Source organism: Helianthus annuus, chromosome 4 (genome assembly GCF_002127325.2).
Source record: "Helianthus annuus cultivar XRQ/B chromosome 4, HanXRQr2.0-SUNRISE, whole genome shotgun sequence".
Lineage (NCBI taxonomy): Eukaryota > Viridiplantae > Streptophyta > Magnoliopsida > Asterales > Asteraceae > Helianthus > Helianthus annuus.
Window position 1 is genome coordinate 85894874 of NC_035436.2, and position 23423 is coordinate 85918296.

The following is a 23423-nucleotide window of genomic DNA, read 5'->3' on the forward strand; positions in this document are numbered from 1 at the left end:
AGGTTTTTTACAAAAACATTTTACAAAAATGATGCCGATTCATGCTCCACGATTACCAACTTGGGAGCTCCGGTAAGTCAGGATTTTACTTTTGAAAGAATCTCACCCATGCCTGATCAATCATGGGTGAACCATCCTCATTTGGTTTAACAATTTTTGATTTATATTTCACTCCCTTTACCTTCCCATCAGCCATCTTTCCAAAAATATGTAACACTTTGCCATTAAATTCCTTTTCAGCATCAAATTCTTCCTTATCAGAGAAGAATTGATCTAAAATCTCAATTTTACCAACTTTTGATTTCAAATTTCCGTTTGACAATGGTGGAAAATTTTCATCATCCATTGTTAAAACGGAATTCTCATCATTTAGCTCAACATGTGGCTCTTCTGACTTTGACGAGTCAGATTCATTGCCAGAACTATCATCTGATTTTTTAACAACCCATTTTTGTTTATTTAAATTTGCTCTTCTTTTGTAAAAATGTTTCGAACTTTCACCAACTTCGAAAGTCGAATTTTTGAACTCTTAAAATTTTTCTATTGGTTGTTCCTTTTTATCAACACATTTTTCTTTCAATTTAGAGTTAGAAGAAACTCCCTGTTTTGTGTTGGTTGGCTTTGGGCAATTCCAAGCAATATGTCCAACCTCTTGGCATTTGAAACATGTTCTTCTTTCAACTCTCGGTTCAGATTCTTTCAACATATTCTTTTTCTTTTCAGCGAGAAACTCTTTGTTTGACTGTCTCCATAACGGTTTCTCCTTCTCCTCTTCAGAACTTGTTCCTGAAACAAATTTTGTTTTTGGTTTATAAATTTTCTCATTTTTATGATTTCCGAGTGGAATAAAACCTTATCCTTTCTTTTTGAAATTACTGTTATGGTTTGGTTTCTTTCGATAACCCAAACCAGAATTGTAACCCATTTTCTTGTTCAATCTTTGTTGAACTCTTGAGGTGTACTTTTTAGGTTTTTCAGTAAGATTTACATCTTTTATTTCAGAAATATTAATTTCTGTTAATTTGAAAACCTTGTTAATCATTTCAGTTTTGACACCTCTTATTGGAAATTCATCATCAGAAAATAATTTGTCAGAATCATTCAAAGTGTATGCTACTTTGAATGTTTCGTCATTCAAATTATTTTTTGACATCAGAAAATCTTTATTGTAAACCCATTTGAACGGTGAACTCGAGCTTTTGTCCGATGAACTCGAGTTTTCAGATTTAGATTCTGACTTTGACTCTTCATCTTTATCCAACACTTGATCGACCATTTTCTTAACTAACTCGGACTCATGATCAGTGTCAGACGAGTTTTCAGATTTAGATTTTGACTTTGACTCTTCATCTTTATCCAACACTTGATCGACCACTTTCTTAACTAACTCGGACTCATGATCAGTGTTAGACGCTGTGAAGGTGACATCAATATCATCTGGTAATCCTTGACAGACTCGGATTTCAGATTCAGATTGAGTGCTTCAGCCACCTTTTCAAAGTCTTGGGGGGTATAGCCATCCCACATTGGATTTGGTACTCTGTTATAACTCAAACCAGTTTTCTTACCAGAATTTCCTTCATCATCTGCAAACATATGAGCTGCAACGGCAGGATAGATGCGATCAACAACATACTCTGAACTTTGAGAACTTCGAAGTAAATTGTTCACTCTTTCGGTTTCAATCTTCATTGCTGCCAATTCTTGTTTCAGCTCAGCATTCATCTCAATATACCCATTGATTGCAGTTTGCTTTTGAAGAACTGTTGCTTTCAGAAGATTTTTCATCTGAATATCCTCATCACAAGCTCCTTTGTACAAGTTCACTTTGCTGCTTAGGAGATCATATGACTCTTTTATGCTCCTCACATTGTGCAGTAAGTTCTCTTTGAGCTTTTCCAATTCAGCCAACTTTGTATCTTTCTCAGCATAATCTTTGCAAGATACTAAACACTTTGCACAAGGTTTTTCAACCTCTACAATCTTTTCAACTTCAACTATTTTCTCGACTTCAACAATTTTTTCAACCATTTTCTCCACCACCTTTTTCAATCACAATCGGTTCTTTATCAAATTCTACCTTTACTTCACTCTCTTCAATCTAGATCCTCTCTGTCGGTTTTTCTTCAGCTTTTGCCTTTTCTTCAGCAACCCTTCTTTCTTCAATTTTTGCCTTTTCTTCAGCAATCCTTCTTGCTTCAATTTCTCTTTTCAGTCTAGCAGCCTTTTTCTCTTTCAACATCTCGATTTTATCTGCAAAAAACAAATTAAAACTATAAGAATCCAATTGTTTTCTAGCTTTATTAATATACTCTTCCTCATCATCAGTGTCTGCATCACTTCCTAATGACTTAAAAATCAGTTGTCTTCTCGGACTGTTATTAGATTTGACTGATTCTTCTTCAAACATTCAAGCAACAAATGCTTTAGAAACTGAAGTTCTAGAAGGATCATAATCATCCCAATTTAAATCTTTCGGAATCCTTTCATCTTCTTGATCTATCAGACCATAACAAGCTCTCTTCTTTCCATCTTCAATTGGAATAGTATTTGAGTGTGAAGATTGTTGTTGATATGGTTGTTGAGCAACCTGATGATAAATTGCTTTTCGATGATAATCGTTGTTTCCGAATGGATCTTGTCTTCTGGTTGCTTCCCTGTTTGTACACTCTCGTTTAAAATGTCCTTTTTCTCTGCAACGAAAGCAAGTAACCTTCGATTTGTCAAAACCTAGCTGAGATGTAGCAGCTTCATGAAGATCATCTCTTCCGGTGATTTGTTTGAATTTTTCTGCTCTTCTCAAAACACTAGCTAAACACCACTTGATATCCATCAACTCAAGTTCTTCAAAATCAATCTGGTCATAATCCTCTTTAGTGAGCATTGGATTGCCGATTCGTCCAGCAACCAAGCTTTCATACGACTCTAACACAGTGACAAGAGATGCCATGTGTTGCTTCGCAATATCTGGAGAGAAATTTTGACCACTTTGAATATTTAATGTAACATTGCATTGCAGAAGTTGACCATTAAATTTTGTTGAACTTTGTGGTTGAGAACTTGTTGTTGAGAAATTTGGTTCAAAACTTGAATAAGACGAAGAATATCCACTGCTTTGATTTGTATTGTTTGCATTTGTTCCGGAAGTACCATTAGCACTGAACGCAGTCTGAATCTTCGAACTCGGAGTAGTCTCAACTTTGCCTCCTCGATAGTATAGACTAACATCTTGTTGAGCATCCGGACTTCTCATTGTAGCAGTTTTTCGCATTGCTAGTTCATGTTCTTCCAATATAAACTTACTCAAATTCATATCTTCAAATTGTTGGTTATGCTTTAAAATCAACAGATATGTTCCCCATTCATTTTGTGGTAACGCATCGGCTAGCTTATCAACCCATTCATCATCTTCTTTCTTGATGTCCAATCTTTTCATTTCCATAACAAGATGACAGTATCTCTCAATAATCGTTCTTGTTGTTTCACCTTCAAGAGTTGTAAACATATCAAAAGATTTCTTTAGTAATGCACGTTTATTTTTTATTATATCAGCACTACCCTTAAACTTTTTAATCAACGCTCACCAAATTGATCTAGTAGTTCCCTCATGTTGAAGCAAAACAAAGATATCTTCTTTTACCACTTGTTGGAGAATGCTAATCATCATCTTTTCACTGGTGTATCTTAATTTTTCATCCGGTGTAAATTGACTTAATGGTTTTTCATTTTCAAGATCATCTTTCGGTAAAGTATAATCTTTCTCTAACAAAACCCATGCATCAAACTTATTACCTTGCACCCAGTTTTCAAAATGATCTTGCCATCCTTTAAAGTCCTCAATGTACATAAGCTTTGGAGGCTTTTGGAAAGTTCCTGTTTCATTTTCGATTCCAACAGTCTCAGCAACGGTAACTGGAGCAGCCGGGGCAGTAGCAAACGCGTTGTAAAACTCGTTATCCATGTTTCGGTGACAAGATTTACAAATTCAGAAATTCCAAACGATCTGGTGATGTTTCACACGACCTGAAGAAGTTTCAAACGACTTGACAAACTTTTCAAACGACCTGCTACACTCTCACGCGACCTGGAATCAGAATCTCAATTCGAACGACCTGATAACAATTCACCTCGTGCGAACTGGTTTAAATCCAAACGATCTGGAAGTCAATCCGTACGACCTGAAGAATTTTTCAAACAAACTGACCACCTCGTATGACTTGGAAACACTTCGTGCGACTTGGATGTTCAGCTCGTGCGGCCTGACATATTTTCACACGATCTGAAAGTTTGTCGAATGATCTGAATGATTTTCACACGATTTGGTCAATTTTAACAAGATTTAGGTTGATTTTAGGTCTGATTTGTTCAAGGATTGATTAAAACTCAGTTTTACGTGTTATATGTGAAAATCAGGTCATTTTAACCATAAATTCGTTAAAATTTTGAAGAAAAAGTGTAGAAAATGAGTAGAAATAAGTAGAAATCAGATTTTATCCTTGAAAACAAGCTGAAATGGTAAGAACTCTTTCTCCTGAGCTCTGATACCACTTGTAGGATCGAAGATTCGACCTAATGAGTCGATCAGAAGAGTTCTAATCCAAACCAGAGGCGAAATTCAATGATTCGGACATGATTGTAGCTTGTTTAACACTAGGAATCACTTTAACTGTCGTTTAGATTGATTTGAAACTGATTACAGATCGTACGACACTTCGGCAGCACTTCGTCTCCGGAATCAGAATGTTTCAAATGACAACATGAGCTCACCTATTTATAGACATTGCCAGTCCGCACGAACCACACTTCACCAGGTCGTGCGACCTGGTCAGTTCGTATGAACTGGTTCAGCCAGTTCGTGCTACCTGGTCAATCTTCTCTAAAATCCTATTTTCCAGTCTACCGAGCTCCAGTCTATCCAATCTAGATTACATGACTCGATACAAGACATAAGACGAAGTCAACAAACATATGCACCAACAGCCCTAATTCCAAAAAGGGTAAATGGGTAATCTCAAATAACAGAGGGGAATTATGTAATTGATTTAGTGAGTTGGATAAATATGTAATAAAACCTCTTAAAAATGGGGAAATATGTAAAAATCTCTACTTTGAAACCACTTTTCTCATATGCATTAATAAGTTGTACCATCAAATCCTTTTTACAATATGCATAATAAGTTGTACCATCAAATCCTTTACAAACATCCTGAAACAGATCCCGCTCGTAGCCCTATTTCATACCTTCAAAATCCTAGAAGATGTCAGGCGGTTTCTTTCGAGTAAGTCATACAATTTCAATTCAATGAATTCGTTAACCGACATGATGCAGTTATTGACTAATTTCGTGTTCAAATAGGGCACTACGGCTGATCAGGACACTCGGTTCTCGAACAAGCATGCTAAGCTGCTTAAATCTCACAAGTTTCCACCTGAATTGGAGAATCTGGTTCGTTGTTATATGATTCGTGAAATTGATTGTTTAACTGTCTTGCGTTGGACTATGTGATTATGTGAGTGATTTTGTTGTTTGTTAGAGGTCAAACAACGTGATTAGCAAGGTTTAGAAAGTGCTTTCGAGATAGATTGATTGTTATCGAAATGTAACAGATAGAGGAAGGATAATGGTAGATCTGTGTTAAACCTAGTTTCAGTTTTAGCTTGATAAGTAATAGTTTTTAGCATTAAAAGTAAAAATGCTTGTTGATTTATTTTATTGGAATTTGGAAGTCAAAATGCTTCAATGGTGGCTGATTTAACATTAGATGTAAATTAACGAATGATATGTGTTTTGTTACTTCACCTGCACATGTAAAAAGATGGGGATGGTTAATCATGCATCATGTGGTGGCGTCGATAGCGAAAAGACAAGGGGGTACATGCACTAATCGGCGTTTGTCTCAATTGCTGAGTGTTATGTGCCTTATGTCCAAGGCTTGATGCAAAACTACAATCGAGCCGGGGGTCTCATTGGAAGCAGCCTCTCTATTCCTACGGGGTAGAGGTAAGGTTGTCTACATCTCACCCTCCTCAGACCCTACCTTAGCTTTGCTATTGGTGGGATATACTGAGTATGATGATGATGACCTGCACACGTAAAAAGTCGGTGCACAACAGTGAAACAAGCACACACAATCTGAGGGAGAGGTGGGTAGTGACAGTGGGTTATTAGTGCAGTGCAGTAATGCAATTCAGGGAGAGGTGGAAAATCTGGTTCGTTCTTATATCATTTGTGGTTTTCATTGTTCAACTGTGTTTTATGCGTAATGGAGCTTTATGTATCCGGAATTGTGTTGTAGTGAGCTATCTGGTTTATGTGAGTGAGTGATTTTGTTGTTTGTTGGACGTAAAACAATGTAATAAGCAAGGTTTGCAAAGAGTTTTCGAGATGGATTGATTGTTATTGAAATGTAATGGATAGAGGAAGGATAATGTTAGATCTGTGTTAAACCTAGTTTCAGTTTTCAGCTTGACAAATTAAAGTCTTAACATTGAAAGTCAAAGTACTTGTTGATTTAGTTTATTAGAAGTCAAGATGTTTCAGGTGCTGTTTGTTTTTTCAGAGGTAAAACGTCTGCAGTCTGCGGACCACATCTGAAGACATCTGTAGCTGAAGAGGTTGACCAAACCTCTGCAGTCTGCAAGAAGAAGACTGTTTGTTTTTTAACTTCTGCAAGCTACTGAAATTATAGGCATAAATAACAATAAAACTATCTAACATAGATCATGAATAACAACTACAATAATGAGCACTCCCTGTATCTAATGTTCTTCATTTTGCAATCAGACCATCTTTCTATCAAATTGATTAATCAAAATCATTTAAAATAAACAGATTAATCATATAAAAACACTGCCGTTCCAATACTTACTAGCAAATCAACAAATGCCTAACTGAAATGACTGCATCCACATAAAAAAACAAACAAAAAATGTACTCTTTTTCACCAAGCTTTACTTCGGTGCCTCCATACTCCGGCAACAAAACAATATCTCCTTCCTTAACACCAACCGGAATCGTGTTACCGGAATTGTCACGAGTTCCTGGTCCAACAGCAATAAGTTTTCCTAAATTCAACTGCAATCCACACCACACCACAACACAAATCAACCATTGAATCAAAACCAGATCCAAACCGGTTAATAAACAGAAAAACAATAATAATCACCTTGGATGGAGATCGATGGAGGTGAGGGCTTCGAAGGAGATCGATGGAGATGAGTTTTCGACGGCAATGGAGGTGGAGATCGATGGAGGTGTCGGCTGAATGAAGGTGAGGGTTCGACGGAGGTGGAGATCGATATGTGTCGGCTGGATGCTAGGTTATGAGATTTGTTTTGAAAGAGCAGGGAAGAAGAGGATAGAAGACCCTTGAAGACACTAGTCCACATCTGCCTGAGGAAGAGGTCTTGAAGACCTTTTTTAATGAAAGCACTTCAAGAAAGCAAACAGACTGCAGACTCAAACGTCTGCGCGTGGTCTGCGTGGGGCATACATAAGAGGTTCTGAAGTGCTTTTGACAAAAAACAAACACCCCCTCGGTGATGGTTGATTTAACATTAGATGTAAAGTTACGAATGATATGTGTTTTGTTACTTCACCGGCACACGTAAAAGGTCAATGCACTTATGCAAAGCAGCTTGGTTTAAAAAAGCGAGCTTAAAGCGTGAGGCGATGAAGCGTTAGGAATAGCGCTTTCTTTGCTCTGAAGCTTGGTTTAAAAAAGCGTGGCTACCTAAGGCGCAAACCAAAACGCCTTGTGTGACATAAGGTGCGGGGTGTACAAAAGGCGCAGGTGAGGCACACTTTTTAGACTAAAATTTGACCTGAGGCACAAGTGAGGCGCACGTCTTTTGTACATGGGTTGTGTCTGTGCAGCTGAGTGTTGTTCAACAGGCTTTTTATGCTGTACATTTATGTTTTTTTTTTTTCATTTTAAAACATATAAATCTTAATTATAGCTAAATCATAGGTAGGGGATGCTAAAAACCTATGGGATATATAAAATAATTTATATAATCACTTTGCGCCTTGCATACGAAAAGCTCACCGCTTTTGCGCTTTGCGCCTCGGTTTTAGACCTCGTTGCTTTTGTGTGCTTCCTGCTTTTGTAAACCAAGCTCTGAAGCGACAAATCAAATGAAGCGTTTTGAAGCGCGCTTTAAGCCCGAAGCGCCATGTGTTTGAAGCGATGCTTCAGCCCAATCAGGTCAGATTTGGGTTTTTATTTGGGCCCAATAGTCTCTAATAGGGTTTAATTGAGGTCCAACATCTTATATTGATATACTCGCTACTTCTTTGCCCTAAAAAAGAACGTTAGCCTTCTTTAACTGTTATTAACTTCTTATCTGAGAGCTTTTATTTCTGTAAGTTTATTTCTGTTTAATTTGTCCATCTTCAACTGTTATTAACTTCTTATATCTGAGAGCTGTTATTTCTGTTTAGAAATCATAATGGCCTCAGGATCGAGCAGCACTACTGCTGCCTCGGAAAAATCCGTATCATCTGGTGACCTGGGTAGACAATATGGTACCCAAGATCCTAAGGCCCGATCAAATATTTCTTGTAATTTTTGCGGGAAAATGTGCAAAGGGGGAGTTTATCGACTGAAACAACATTTGGTGGGAGGTTATAAGTGCGTTTGTTAAGTGTGTTTCGACTTTCATATATATTTTAACTATGTTTTTCATGTGTTAAGTGTGTTTTTTAATCATGTTTTTGTGTTTATTATTGATTAACATGTAGAATATGTCATATTGATTCGTACAAATATTTTGTATATATATATTTTTAAATTTTGAGCGCTTCGTATGCATGAAGCTCTCGCTTCGCGCTTGAAGCTTCGCTTAAAGCTTTTGGAACCAAAACGCTTCGGAGCGCCTCATGCTTTTTTAAACCTAGCACAACAGTGAAACATGCACACACGATGTGAGGGAGCAGTGGATAGTAACAGTGGGTTATTAGTTTAGTAATGTATTTCTGGGAGAGGTGGAAAATCTGGTTCGTTCTTATATCATTTGTGGTTTTGATTGTTTAACTGTGTTATATGCGTAGTGGAGCTTTGTGTAACCAGTGTTGTGTTGTAGTGATGGTTTGTTGTTTGTTGGAGGCAAAACAAAGCATAGTTATCGATAGCGGCCATAGCGACCGCTATCGCGAATAGCGTGGCGAGGCGAGACATGGTCGCTATAGCGCTGAATAGCGTGAAAATAGCGGATTTCGACGACGACTTCCGGCCGGAAACCTGCAATTTCTGCCGGAAACTTGCTGGAAACTATGAAGAAGAAGAGAAGAGCGGCTGCTTTTTTGTTTTTGTTGCTCCGGCCGGAAACCTGCAATTTCTGTCGCTGGGGAAACTTGCTGGAAGCTATGAAGAAGAAGAAGAGAAGAGCGGCTGCTGCGTTTTTGTGCCTTTCTAGGGTTTAATAAATTTATAGATTTTAACATTTAACCCCTCTTATCTTTCATTAGGTTACATTTAGTAATTAAAACTTGTAAAAATTTAGATAAAAGTGTAAAATTTGTTTGTGTATTTTAACATTTAACCCCCCCTATTTTCACTAGCTTACATTTGGTCCTTAAACTTATAAATTTATACATAAAAAGTATAAAACTAACGTTATATATAAAAAAAGTTATGTAGATAGCTATATTTAATTTCTTAAATTTGTGACTACCTTATCGCTAAACACGAAATAGCGGGCGCTATTTCATCGCTATCGCTACGTAGCATATAGGTACGTTGTCGCTATTTATCGCTATTCGCTATCGATAACTATGAAACAAAGTAATAAGCAAGGTTTAAAAAGCGTTTTGGTGATAGAACGATTGTGTTATCCAACTGTAATAGATAGAGGAAGGAATATGTTAAATCTAGTTTCAATTTTTAGCTTGAAAAACAACAATGTTAATATTTAAAGTGAAATTGCTTGTTGATTTAGTTTATTAGAAGTCAAAATGCTTTAGTGATGGTTGATTTAACATTAGATGTAAATTTACTAATGCTAAACCCGGTTTCAGTTTTTAGCATGAAAAAAATAGTTTTAATACTAAAAGTCAAAATTCTTGTTGATTTATTTTATTAGGAGTAATAATACCTCAGTGATGGTTGATTTAACATTAGATGTAGAATTACTAATGTGTTAGTTAAACCTAGTCTCATTTTTTAGCTTTAAAAACAACAGAGTTAACATTACAAGTCAAAATGTTTGTTGATTTGTTTTATTGAAGTCAAAATGCTTCAATGATGGTTGATTTAATATTAGATGTAAAATTACGAATGCTAACGTGCCTTGTTACTTCACCTGCACATGTAAAAAGTCAGTGCACACACAATGTGAGGGAAAGGTGGGTAGTAACAGCGGGTTATTAGTGCAATAACGCATTTCATGTTAGGTTGTTTGTTCTTATTTTGTCTAATTAGCTAATGGGTTATTGGTGGCCCATGATAGTGGGTTAGTGTTAGTCTTTCCTATAAAACGGCAAGCAAGATTAGTGTTTTGGCAGAATGAAAAATATTAGAAATTGTTCCAATCGGTTCTTGTCTTCTGGATCTTATTCTTGGAGATTAGCTATCTCAAATCGGCTTTCTATCTACGAACTTTGTATCTGTAGCATGTTTACCTTGGTTTAAAAATACGCTAGCTGCTCCAAGGCGTTTTGGTCCCAAAAGCCGAGGCGCGAGGGGCACACCTATGTACATCCAAATAAGTTTTATTTACAACCGGAAGCTGCACATCTTTTACATATAAACCTCTTATGGACTCTAGTTTTAACCAATTTTGACCCAAAACTACACGAGATGTCTTTTTAAACTAAGATGTTTACTAGCTTACAGTACGGTATTACTCTGAAAGGAGACTAGAATTTAAGTGCTATAAGCAAAAAATTTTAACCATTCATGACCTCGCTTAATGTTCCCGTCTTAGTGGTTTACCTGTTTTTGATAATACTTCGGTGTGGTGTATAGGTGGACATGACAAAAGTTAAGATGGATGTCATGCGTCCATGGATAGCGCACAGGGTGACTGAACTTCTTGGATTTGAGGATGAAGTTCTTATTAACTTCATTTATGGCCTTTTAGAGGAGAAGGTAACCTGTTACTTTATGCGGTTTAATAAGAACTCAATTTGCACCATATTTATGCCGTATAAACTGGAATTGTTTTCTGTTTAGTATATGTTATTGGTAAGGGGATATTTATGCTTGCGGAATGGGCTTTAAAAATAGTAAAAATCAAATGTTATTCGTATTTTGGTTTGGAAAGAGAACAATCCTAATGACGATTGACTTGATTGTATTATTCTGAATTGATTTTAACCCATATTAGAGGAGGCATAAATTTGTACATAACTACTTAATAAAACATGAAACCAGAAGTGATAGTTGAGGCGGTTTTGGTTTTGTGTCGATGTCTTTACTCGTGTTGAGTTGTAAGATGTTGACAGTTTGTTCCACATTTTGTTGAATGCAGGTTGTTAACGGTAAAGAGATTCAAATTTCACTTACTGGATTTATGGAGAAAAATACCGGAAAATTTATGAAGGAGCTATGGACACATCTTCTCAGTGCCCAGCAGAACACAAGTGGTGTTCCCCAACAGTTCTTGGATGCCAAGGAGGAAGAAACTAAGAAGAAGCAGGTATATTGTACTGTTTCGTTAATCGTTTTAGGTGAAGTAATGCTTTTTTTTTTTTGTATTTTATCTTTCATCTCACTATACATCATAAATTTAGGAGGATACGGCCCGTATAACCAGAGAATTGAAGAGAATAAAAGAGAAGGAAGAGCAAGAGAGAGTGAAGATGGTAGCATTTCTTTTCACGCAAGAGTTACTTACAATAGAGTCAAGTTTTTGTTTTTGACATTTACTTTTCTCATGACATTCAGCTTGCTTCTGCAATTATTTCGGTTGATGTCCTTTCCTCAAACTACTGTAGGACAGAGAGGCCGATGATGTGAAAGCTGCTAATTTGGAGGCCCACCCAAGGAGACGCACAAAATTTTCTAGCAAGTGGTCAGCTGATGACAAAGGGACTGATGAGCGGAACGGATCAAAAGAAACTGCGAGGTTTGGGGAATGCAGTTATTTTTAATTTGTTTGTAGTAGAGTACAATGTACATCTATACTAACAGCATTGTTAAATCTCCCATTATTTACTTCTTCTTTACAGGATTCCTCGATCTCCACATTCCGCTGATCATTCTCCGTCACCACCTCGGTATCTCTTCTCATTATTAACTAAAATATCTTTAAGGGTCTGAGCGTATTATATTCTATTTTATTTATCTTTGTTGTTCTTCCACCATTGCTTCGATTGACTTTTAGTTTCTCAACGCTTATTTTATTTTTATTGTCCAGAGGTACACGTCCGAGATCAGTTAGCAATTCCTTCTCTAATTCCAGAAGTCATTCAAGGTGTGCAGCCATCCATGTTTTAGCCATAATTATTATCATATTTATTTTAGTTCTATCTTTTTACTTTGTCTTTTTTATTACCCTCATATCAGTTCAAGAAGTTTGTCAGCATCCCCCAAACCCTTAAGGCACTCAGCTTCTCATGAAAGGAGATCCCACTCTCTTTCAAGACGCTCTTCTACACCTCGTCGAGTAGGCTCACGTCAGCGATCACCATTTCTTGCACCCTCACGCAGACAATCACCTTCACCTGCAAGGCGTAGGTTGCGATCCCCATCCCCTGCATCTTCACGTGGACGATCACCTTCACCTGCAAGGCGCAGGTTGCAATCCCCCACATATCGCAGATCACGTTCTCCGGTGCGACAAAGATCACGGTCACCATTAAGGCGTAGGTCACGTTCTCCCGTACGCCGAAGGTCGCGGACTCCTATTCGGAGGTCACGCACCCCCATCCGAAGGAGATCACGCACTCCCATCAGGAGGAGGTCGCGAACCCCTATCAGGAGGAGGTCACGAACCCCTATCAGGAGGAAGTCACGCACCCCCATCCGAAGGAAGTCACGGTCTCCCATCAGGAGGAGGTCGCGGACCCCTATCAGGAGGAGGTCACGCACCCCTATCAGGAGAAGGTCACGCACCCCCATCAGGAGGAGGTCGCGGACCCCCATCAGGAGGTCACCGACTCCCATTCAAAGGAGGTCACGGTCTCCCATACGGCGAAGGTCATCATCTCCATTTCAACGCAGGCCACGATCTCCTTACCTACAAAGGTCACAGTCAACCACATCTTCTTCCCCTGTGCACTCTAGATCTCCTTCACCAGTTCGTCGCAGGTCACCATCTCCTATGAGGGGGCAATATCAGAAAGCCTCCCGATCTCCTCCTCCAATTAGGCGTCAGAGATCCCCAAGGCCTGGAAATAGGTCTTCTTCACCATCAGGTAGAAGTTCTGTGTCTCCTACACGTGGTACACCACCTCCTCTGCCGAAAAGAGGATCACCAAAGCGCGAACAGAGATCATCTTTATGGTCTTCTAGAGATGGACACAGGTTTTTGACACATCTGAGCTACCTATTTCTATTTTTTTGATTTATTGATCTGTGCAATGGTGGTTTGGATGTTTTTGAATTATGGAGCATTTTGCAGAGATCATCAAGCTCCGCGAAGAGTGCCAGCTGAGAGTCATTCTCCTGTTCCAGTAAGGTCTTTTAAAAGAGAACCAAAGGGCGATGAAATTTCTCATCACGGAGAGCCAACTTTATCACCCTCACTGCACAAATCTCGTTCCAGTCCCAGTGGCGAGAGGTGCTATTGCAATCTATTATGTTTTTAGTTATTCTAGTGTAACAAAATATTCTGTTGCATTATGCAATCTGTTAGCTTTATCATAGAAGTGCAAAATATGCGGGTTGGGTATCTTGTCAAAACAGGTTCGGGCCAAAATGGATCATTCTTAGTTCTTTAATTATTTTTTAGACTGGTTACTTAATATGGTTACCGATTTTACAATGTTTATATAGTTTTTTGTTATTCTAGGAGGTTTTATGAGTCTCAAGTTCATTTTGGATTACTTTTTTGATGTGTTGGACCTTTTTCTTTTTAGTTTTACTCATTTGACCCGTTGAAGATAAAACATAACCCAAATTTACTCGTTCATTGGTAAATGGGTCATAAATGTCATCTCTACTCTATCATGTCAAGTTTTTTACTTATACAGAGTTCTGTAAAATTAACGAACAACCAATGTTGTTTTCCGACAGCCCTCTACCTCCAAAGAGACAAAGAAAAGGTGTGATTACCAAGGATCATCTTGAAAATGTAGAGGTCGAAGGAATGACTTTTTCCAGGTTGGTTTTCTATCTGATTAATATTGATTTAACCAGTACTTCAAAAATTTCATATATACCCAACTAAAACCAAAAATATCATACATACCCAACTTTAATGAATTTTTACATAATAACCATTCTACCCCTTTTTATTATATTTGTTTACACCCTAACCTTTAATTTTATTTTGATTGTGATCAATGTCAAGAAACCGAATTATTTTCTCGATGGCACGTCAGAAATAATAAGCAAGCTTCGAATCACATTATCGAACTCTAATAGAAAATTCGAACCATTTTATGCTCGTATTACAGAATCACATTAGATAATGGATTTTGATCAACATTGTTTCTGTTCTAAACACTTAGGAGTCCGACATCGTTTTCGTTGATTTTGTTAAATTGTGCTTCTGCTTTCTCAGTTAACAAGAATAATTTTGCTTTGATTCGTTTTTGTTTATCAGCTTTTCTGTTTATTAGTTTCCAATCTCAATAAGTTTTACATAGTTTTCAATTTCAGTCTTAGCTTTTTTTTTCGAGTTCCATATCGAATGGTTAAATAGAAAAAAAAATATATTAAAGATGGGTATAATATGAAAATTCAGTGTTTTAGAAAAATAAGGCTAAAATGGTCATTTATTAAAGTAGTTTTAATTTTAATGAATTGAGTATATTTGATATTTTATGGACTTTATAAGAGTGTATATGATATATTTAATTTTGCATGGGGGGGGGGTATATATGATATTTTTAAAGTTTGTAGGGGTATATATGAAATTACCCCTATCTTTTTAAAATGTGGTGTTGATCACTTTGCTTCATGTAAAGAATAAAAGGGAGGCAGGCCCAAACGTTGCTTCAAGCCATTTTTAGGCTGGTTTATGCCTGTTTTTAATTGGTTCAGGCTGATATATGGTTGGGTCAGTGTCTTGATAGACTGAGTTGCTCGCCTGCACTCCCTTGCTGCCCACCTTATGTGTGTTTGAGGTGTCTATGCCGCCTCGTCCTTGTCAGCATTGAACTATGGAATCATGTTGGTTTATTTTACACTTGATAAGACATGCTTTTAATCTTTTTGTATTTTGACAGTAAAAATGATGGAAGGACGAGTGATCCTGAATTATCAAGTGACAGGGTACAGGACTCTGAAAAAGGATACAAAGCTGATGAGACGAACCAGGAAGCAGTAAATATGCCAAAGGATCAAAGTGGCTCATTGGATTCTGTCTCTGAGGAAAGTGACCATAAGAGAAAGCACAAAAGGAAAGACGTCACGTCAGGCGATGATAATAGTCATGATTCTCATGCAGAAGACAGAAAGGAAGCTAAGAGAAGACGCAAAGAAGAGAAAAAACTAAAAAAACAAGAGAAACGTATACGACGGGAGGAAAGGCGTCGCAAAAAAGATATCCGACGGTCAGAAAAGCTAAAACTCAAGGCACATGGGAATGTTTCTCCGTCTTCTGATTTTGACAAGAGTCGTGATGAGTCAGTAGCATTGTCTGATGAGAAGAAACTTGAAATTGAGCTCCGCGAAAAGGCCCTTGAATCTCTTAGAGCCAAAAAGGGCGTTGCTCGTTAATTTTATCGTCTCAATGTTTTACCTCTTAAAAAACGTTTTCATTTTGGTTGTGTAGTGTTGATAGCTCTTTAATACTAGTCTGTGTTTACTGTGGGCAGCTGAACCGACACAGGCATTATCTTGAGTGCATTTTGCCGATTTCCTGCAATATTTTCTGGTAATAAATGTCATCTTTCTTTTTATTGTGGGCTTATTGGTAATTTAGATACTCCCACCTGTTGGATACGGTGAAATCGATTTTATTATCATGCAAACACACACACACACACACACGTGTCTAGATATAGGTATAGATGTATGCATCTGTGTAATGCCGCTGGTCATAATCTGGTTTGCAGTCAGTTGTAACTAAATTGAAATTATGGTTAAGCTTTTACATGAAATACCGTTGAATAGATGACTTGGCTGAGCACATCACTTGGAGTCAACATAACAGGTGAGCCTTTTGCAGGATTTTTTGGTGTATGTTTAATACTGTCTAACTTTGGATTATTTTTTGCATGGTTGACAGGTTTAACTTTTTTTTTTTTTTTTTATTTAGAAGATTATGTTGATGTGCTGATATGCAATTATGCTGGTATGTAAACAATCTGTGAATATATGTTTGACAAAGCTCTTGTTTTTATTGTATGATGAGTAGATGCAGTGCTTAGGACACGTTTTCTTACAGATGTGTTGATTTGGACTGTATTACTATTTTATTAGAAGTGTCAAGGTCAACTAACTAAATGGGTCCTACGTGTCAAATGTATTAAAAATTTATTGTTAACGCCTAATCGAGAATGGTAATTTCTAACACAACATGAAAGAATCTGGTTTTTGGTTGGCCGGTTCAATCTGTTTAATAAAATAGTCGTGTGTGTATTGATGTGCCCCATTTTATAAATCGGTCTCGTTTTGGGTTGTACTAAAACTGAACACGTTGACCGGTCGACACAATTATAATTATAAAAGAAAGTTTAACATGTGTTTTAAGTAGTCAGTTGTTTAATCATTCACAATTTTATTACAACCTATCAACTCGCATGCCAACATGTGTGACGTATTTCATAACTTGCAACTCAATCTTATAAAAACATCTTTTGATTTAGGGTAAATTATACTTTTCGTCTTTTATGCTTGTATCGGATTGTAAGAGACTTCAACTTCAATAATTACAGTCATAATCCTTTATTTGGAAAAACTCAGTGCATCTTTCGTCCTTTAGCAATAACAAGGTTAAAGTTTTCAGTTAAATCTATTCACTTAAGGGCAGTTTAATCTTTCTATTTAATTATTTATAGTATAAATAAAAGAAAAAATAAATAAATATAAATACCCTTTCTTTCTCTCTCTCTCTCTCTCTCATACACACACTTTGAACTTTCTCTCTCTCTCTATATACAAACAGCAACCACAACCCAGCAACAACCACCATCACCAGATCTGTAGCCTGCCACCAACAACCTGCCACCACCCACCAAAATTGCGGCTGAAGTTTATATTGCACCTGGACTCATTAAAAACACACATGCTGTAGCAAGTAGCAATCATATACAGACCAAATCGACTTATACCCATTCCATTCCCCCAACTTGATTCAATTCAGTTATATATATACACACACAATCTTTTTGAAATTACAGTTCCTCCTTGTTATTTTCAGATCTCAAACCCCATCTTTTCTCAGTCAAGATTCATCTCAAAACACTCGATTCAGACAATAATATTCTGTTAATCAGGTATGCTTCAATTTAATTTAATGTGATTTTCTAATAATACCCTTATTTGTGGGAGCTTAAATTTGGATGCTTTTTATTGGATTTTGTTCTTGAAATGTTTAAATGGTGAATGGGTGTGTGAATAAGTGTAAAGATTTGATTTTTTATGGGTTTTATGTTAATGCTTCAAAGAGGGTGTGACATGTGTGTTGTGTGTGGGAATTAAGGTTTTGTGTTAATGCCACCATTGCAGGAAGAGAGCGGTGGTGATAGTTGGCGGCAGATGGTGTGGTTGATGGTGGGGCAGCAGTGGTGGTGGTTGTTTTACTGATGGTGGTGGTTGACGGCGGGGCGACGATGGTGGTCGTAACCGGCGGTGATGGTGGTTGTTTTAATTCAGAGACATTTTAAATAAAAACGTGAAATGACTAAAATACCCTTAAGTGAATAGACTCAACTTAAATTTTTAACCTGGTTAGTGCTAAAGGACGAAAGATGTACTGAGTTTTATTATAAAGGATTGTGACTGTAATTATTGAAATTAAAAGTTATCCATTGCAACCCGCTACAAACATAAAAGACGAAAAGTGTAATTTACCCTTTGATTTAATACAGTTTGGATAAGATTTAAATTTATTTCTGAAGGTTATTGTTGTGAAAACAAAAGCAACCAGGTTATTTGCATGAATTGTATAAGGGGATACGGAGTGGTACGGTAAGGGTGAGCGACAAGGGGGTTTGCCGCGCGGGAACACCGCCGCCGACTCCCCTTTGCCGCTCGGTTTCAATCTTTATCGGTGACCAAATGCCGCTGCGGTGAAGGAAGGAAGGAGAGAGAGGGGGTGTGTGTGGTGGGGTCCATGCCATCTGTCAACCAATCACACATTTTTTTTTTAATTTACCACTTCACCAAGTGTTTAACCATTGGCAACACTTTTCAACATAGTTTAAACACTTTTCACTGATTGATGTGGCGCACTCTGATTGATTGATTTTTTAGTTTGTTACTCTCAAATGTCTAACCACTCCTTATACCCTAATCTTTAGCTTAAAAATGTGGAAGTTGTCTTTTTTATGTTAAACAATGTTGAGACACCTTTTATTTATGGAAGATGCTACCTAGTACTGTACCAACAAATGTCGTTTGACCAAATGCTCTGAAAGGTAAGTTGTTTTGACATTTTTTTTGTAAAATTTAGTTATTTAAACACCCAAATGTTCATGAAAGGCAGGTTGGTTATTTAAAAAAAGTAATTTGTTATAAGGTGACGTTTGCTTGACAAATTTCGATTTTTGCTAAAACAATCGACAAAGTTGAACCAAACCAGTATTTGACAGTTCGGTTTTGTTTGTTAATCCAAAAATTACGGGTTGGTTTCGGTTATACCTTGTTCCAAAACCGAGTTGGCATCTGACACCTGTACTGAATGTTTTTGAATTTATTGCTCAAATTTAAAAGTTTCAGAAAGACATGTTTATTTTGATTTTTGGGTTATTTTTATATTCTTCTAGAATTTGTAGTGGCCCACGACCTGAGCAATTTAAACTCGCTCTTTAGGAAGAGGGAATCACGCCTGATTACTTTTAGTAGCGGTGGACGTAACACGCAAGTCGACTACTTTTTGACTAGACGTGAAGACAAACGATGGTTAGAGAAGTGGATAGATTTGACAACTTATGTGAAACCTAAGTAATTCAATTGAGAATTTTTTTTTTTTTTTTGAATGGGTTTATCAGAAGTATGACGATTATGACAGTTTATTCTATAGATATGAAACATGAATCAAAACTCTAAAACATATATTTCCAATTAAACATCAAACTCATAAACCTGAAATTTCAATCAGAGCTCTAGAACATATATAACCAACTATATCAAACTCATAAATTTATAACGAATTAACTTCGAACTGATTAATTTGAAACATGAATTAGAACTCAAGCTAGAACATATATAACCAATTAACTTAGAAGTCGTAAATTTGAAACATGAATCAGAAAACCAATTAACATCAAACTCATAGTTTTGAAACATGAATCAGAACTCTAGAAGATATATATACTTCCAATATTAACTTCAAACTCATAAAATTAAAACGCGAAATAGGACTCTTGAACATATCTAACAACTTAACATCAAATCTTAGTTTTGAAACATGAATCAGAACTCTAGAACATATATAACCAATTAACATCAAACTCATAAATTTGAAAAATGAATAAAATTAATAATTTTTTTTTGATGAACAACATCAAGTGTTTAGGATGTGACGGGCGCAAAAGTCTTAGGAGATCAGCGCCATCGTCAATTAAACCAAGTTTCATTTTCCTTCAAAGTTTTCTGCCATGTTAGGGGCAGCTCAATGTAGGCCTATAAAAGAACTGAACAAACACGAACCTCGTTAAACTTTAATAGGACAAATGAGCGAAATGCATAAACTATGGGTTTTTAAGAAAACGCACATGTTCATATATGTTTATGTTCATTCATTGTTAGTCAGTTTCCTTAATTAGGTTTGGTTATAAAATTTGCTTGGGATGATAGTCTTAATATTACTAATAACTTTTAAATAAATTTAGATAAATATATAGATGGGCATTAACAAACATAAATGAAGATACATAAACGCACAACAAACAAACATTAATAAATGAACGTAAATGAATGAACATTATGTATTCACGTAACCTTTAGTTAAGTGAACAACATTTTTGTTTAAAACATTAATCAATAACTCACTGATTTCTATAATAGAAATCATTAGAAACAGGAAAAAGAATTTATTTCCATCTATTCCAAGTAAAATTCAGAATTTATTAACAAGAACTTAAATCAATAAACACCCACAAAAAATTAGTTTGATTAGTTAGAAGAATTTTCTTGTTGTAGTACTCTTACTCCCTGAAGACTGGGTATGTCCTAACCTGAGCTCAAGGTCTACTTCCCGCACCGATGATGGCGTATTTTCTGGATGCACATTTCCTGAAACCGACAACCCTTCACCGAAAAGCGGCAATGGTTTCTTTTTCCCTTTAGAACTTGAAAACGGGTTGGCAGTGGTAGCAGCGGCGGCGATTGGTGGTGGTGAGGAGGATGATTCTTTGAGCTTAGCCTTGTGCTTCCGGTGGACGTTCATATGGCCTCCAAGTGCTTGCGCATTGGTGAAACCTCTTTTGCAAAAATTGCATTCGTATGATCTACCAGTTGCTACACTTGTTTGAGTTGAGCTTTTGTCCACCGAGGTTATTGCCTCGTCGGAGCTTTCTACGGCTGAATGATCAGGTTCCATTCGGGGCGAAGAGAATGAAACCAAGGAGGAAAGAGATGGTGGTCAACTCAGGAATGAAAATTTTAGGGTTTACTATATATATGATAACTTGGCCTGCAGCTTACCCTCCATTTGCCGCCAAATGAGGCAAAAAGAATCACTTCTTTTTCCTTACATGTTTTATATGTTTGTAAGACTTTTCAACGTAAAAGTATAAATGGATAAAAGACTTTAGAGCATCGTTAGACTATATTTGATGTTATCTACCAGTCTGCCACATGATAGTGTATACTATTAATATACCAACTAATTTTTTTTTTGGAACTTGAATTTCATTAAAAAACACTGCGGATCTCCAAGACGGAGAAACCGCACAAAACAACTACATCAAATCAAAAGAGAACTTACACCATTTTTTCCAATTCACGTTACCATCTTTCATCCTACTTCTATACCAAAGATAACCCAACCCTTTAACATCTGACACTATTTGGGAGGCATTGACTTCCTGATTCCGAAATATCTTATCATTTCGAGCTTTCCAAATGCGTCAACAAGCCAACACGAACAAACCATACACTATCTGTTTCTTCCTGTCATTAGCTTCCAAGTGATTTGTAAAACTCTGCACATCAGGTATAGAAAATAAAAACACCGGGGGCAATTTGCACCATGACGCTATACCACTCCAAACTCCACACGCCAACCGACATGCCGAAAAAACGTGATCCGTAGTTTCCTCCGCATCACCACATAAAACACACTGACCGTCCCCTACCCTCATGTTCCTTCTACGAAGAGCGGCCATCGTAGGAATCCTATCTAGATTCGCCCTCCACATAAAAAGATTACACTTACTCGGGAGCCACTTACACCACTTAAACTCACCTTCAACATCCGTCAAAACCACCTCTTTGATCCAATCTCCAGTCGCTTTAACCGAATAGTCCTTAGTCGACCCACCATTCCAAACCCACTCATCCTGCTTGTTGACTAAACGAATATCTCCAAGCAACCTATGACACTCAATCGCCTCCATCACCTCTACTTCTAACTCCGGATACGAGCTCCAATCCCAAGTCATGACCCGACTGTCTTGTTGCATCTCCACTCTATCCGAAACATTACACCATCTATTGTTATCCAACCGAAATAAATTTGGAAACGTGTACTTTAGCGGTTCATTGGAAACCCAAGGATCAATCCAAAATTTCACACGCTTCCCATCACCTATAACTCCCCGGATCATATTCACGAATTTCACACCTTGAATATTAACCCTATACCCAAGTCGAACCACTTTTAGTCCAAGGACTCGAAATCACCCTACTCGAGGGAAACTCATCCCATCTCCTACTAGAAACATGAATAGCATCAATCACTTTCCGCCACAAAGCATCATATTCTACTCGATACCTCCACAACCACTTCAACAGAAGCGCATTATTACTAACTTCCAACTTGTTTATCCCAAGCTCTCATTCTCTCTTTGACTTTGTCACCTTCTCCCATGAAACCCAGTGAGACTTATGAATCTCATCATTTCCACCCCATAAAAAACGTTTCATCATAGACTCCAACTTATTCACCACTCCAACCGGAGCTTTAAACAATGAAAAATAATACGAAGGCAGACTCTCTAGAACCGACTTTATGAGAACAACTCGACCTCCCATAGATAAAGTACTAACCTTCCACTTCGACAGACGATTCGCAAACACCTTCACAACCGGATCCCAATTATTAATGCGATTCATATTGGCCCCCACTTGGATGCCCAAATACTTAAAAGGCATAACCCCCGATCTACATCCCAAAAAATTCGCATCTAAAATAATTTCTTCTTGTTTCACACCGACCCCAAAAATAATCGATTTATGAATATTTATCCGCAAGCCCGAACACAAATGAAAAATCCTTATCATTCTCCTAAGAGCCGTGAAATTAAATTGAGACCATTCTCCCATAACCATCGCGTCATTCGCATAAAGAAGATGAGAAACCACCGGACCACCATTCGGCAGACGAACCCCGTTAAAAGCACCAATATCACACGCCTTTCTAATAATACCAGAGAACGCCTCCATAACAATAATAAATAAAAACGGAGAAATCGGGTCCCCTTGACGTAAACCTTTCTCACAACTGATCTCAAAAGTGGGAGAACCGTTCACCAAAACCGAGGAACGGGCAGAATCTAAAACACCATGAATCCATCTACACCAAGTCTTTGGGAATTTCATTTGCCTCATCACCGATAATAAAAACTCCCAATGCACATTATCATAAGCCTTTTCGAAATCAATCTTGAACAAAAATAATTCTTTCCCCATCCTCTTTGCCCAAGATAATATTTCACTAATAATAAGAGGCCCGTCAAGAATATACCTGCCCGTTAAGAAAGCGGATTGCGTCTCATGCGTAAATTCACCCATCACTAGCCTTAATCTATTAGCGAGCACTTTCGAGATTACCTTGCTCACCACTCCGATTAAATTAATAGGCCGATACTCCCCAAGTCCCACATGATCATTAACTTTAGGTATCAACGTAATAAACGAAGAACCAACTCCTTTACTAATATTTCCAGAATCCGAAAATTGCTCAAAGACCTTAACAAAATC

General features: G+C 37.3%; 2 protein-coding genes and 1 long non-coding RNA gene across 5 annotated transcripts; 2 read left to right on the forward strand and 1 right to left on the reverse strand.

Moving 5' to 3' along the window:
* The first annotated feature begins 5192 nt into the window (after positions 1-5192).
* Positions 5193-16012, forward strand: LOC110942932 (PWI domain-containing protein C825.05c). 3 transcript variants are annotated; one of them, XM_022184695.1, is made up of 12 exons: positions 5193-5279; positions 5357-5446; positions 10968-11090; positions 11473-11640; positions 11735-11806; positions 11939-12069; positions 12173-12220; positions 12361-12417; positions 12510-13469; positions 13567-13725; positions 14181-14267; positions 15338-16012. In XM_022184695.1, exons 1-12 carry the CDS (start codon positions 5259-5261, stop codon positions 15828-15830), a joined length of 2409 nt encoding a protein of 802 aa, XP_022040387.1. In that variant the 5' UTR covers positions 5193-5258; the 3' UTR covers positions 15831-16012. The 3 variants fall into 3 exon arrangements, with proteins under 3 accessions (XP_022040387.1, XP_022040393.1, XP_022040404.1); XM_022184701.1 differs by having other exon boundaries at positions 15377-16012; XM_022184712.1 differs by lacking the exons at positions 12510-13469; positions 13567-13725.
* A 1175-nt stretch (positions 16013-17187) lies between these two features.
* On the forward strand, positions 17188-18166 carry LOC110934827. Its single transcript, XR_002588663.1, has 2 exons — positions 17188-17551; positions 17784-18166. It is a non-coding gene; the product is annotated as an uncharacterized LOC110934827 (long non-coding RNA).
* Positions 18167-20347: 2181 nt separating this feature from the next.
* On the reverse strand, positions 20348-20980 carry LOC110873598 (zinc finger protein 3-like). The gene has a single exon (XM_022122851.2). It carries the CDS (start codon positions 20818-20820, stop codon positions 20398-20400), a length of 423 nt encoding a protein of 140 aa, XP_021978543.1. The 5' UTR covers positions 20821-20980; the 3' UTR covers positions 20348-20397.
* Positions 20981-23423: the final 2443 nt, after the last annotated feature.

Bases quoted from the DNA above. Each gene is read 5' to 3' on its own strand.
- LOC110942932 (XM_022184695.1), top strand. From the start codon at position 5,259: ATGTCAGGCGGTTTCTTTCGA. The intron at 11,807-11,938 runs GTAGCATTTCTT...AAACTACTGTAG, and splicing joins AGCAAGAGAGAGTGAAGATG to GACAGAGAGGCCGATGATGT. The intron at 12,070-12,172 runs GTTTGGGGAATG...TCTTCTTTACAG, and splicing joins GGATCAAAAGAAACTGCGAG to GATTCCTCGATCTCCACATT.
- LOC110873598 (XM_022122851.2), bottom strand. From the start codon at position 20,820: ATGGAACCTGATCATTCAGCCGTAGAAAGCTCCGACGAGGCAATAACC.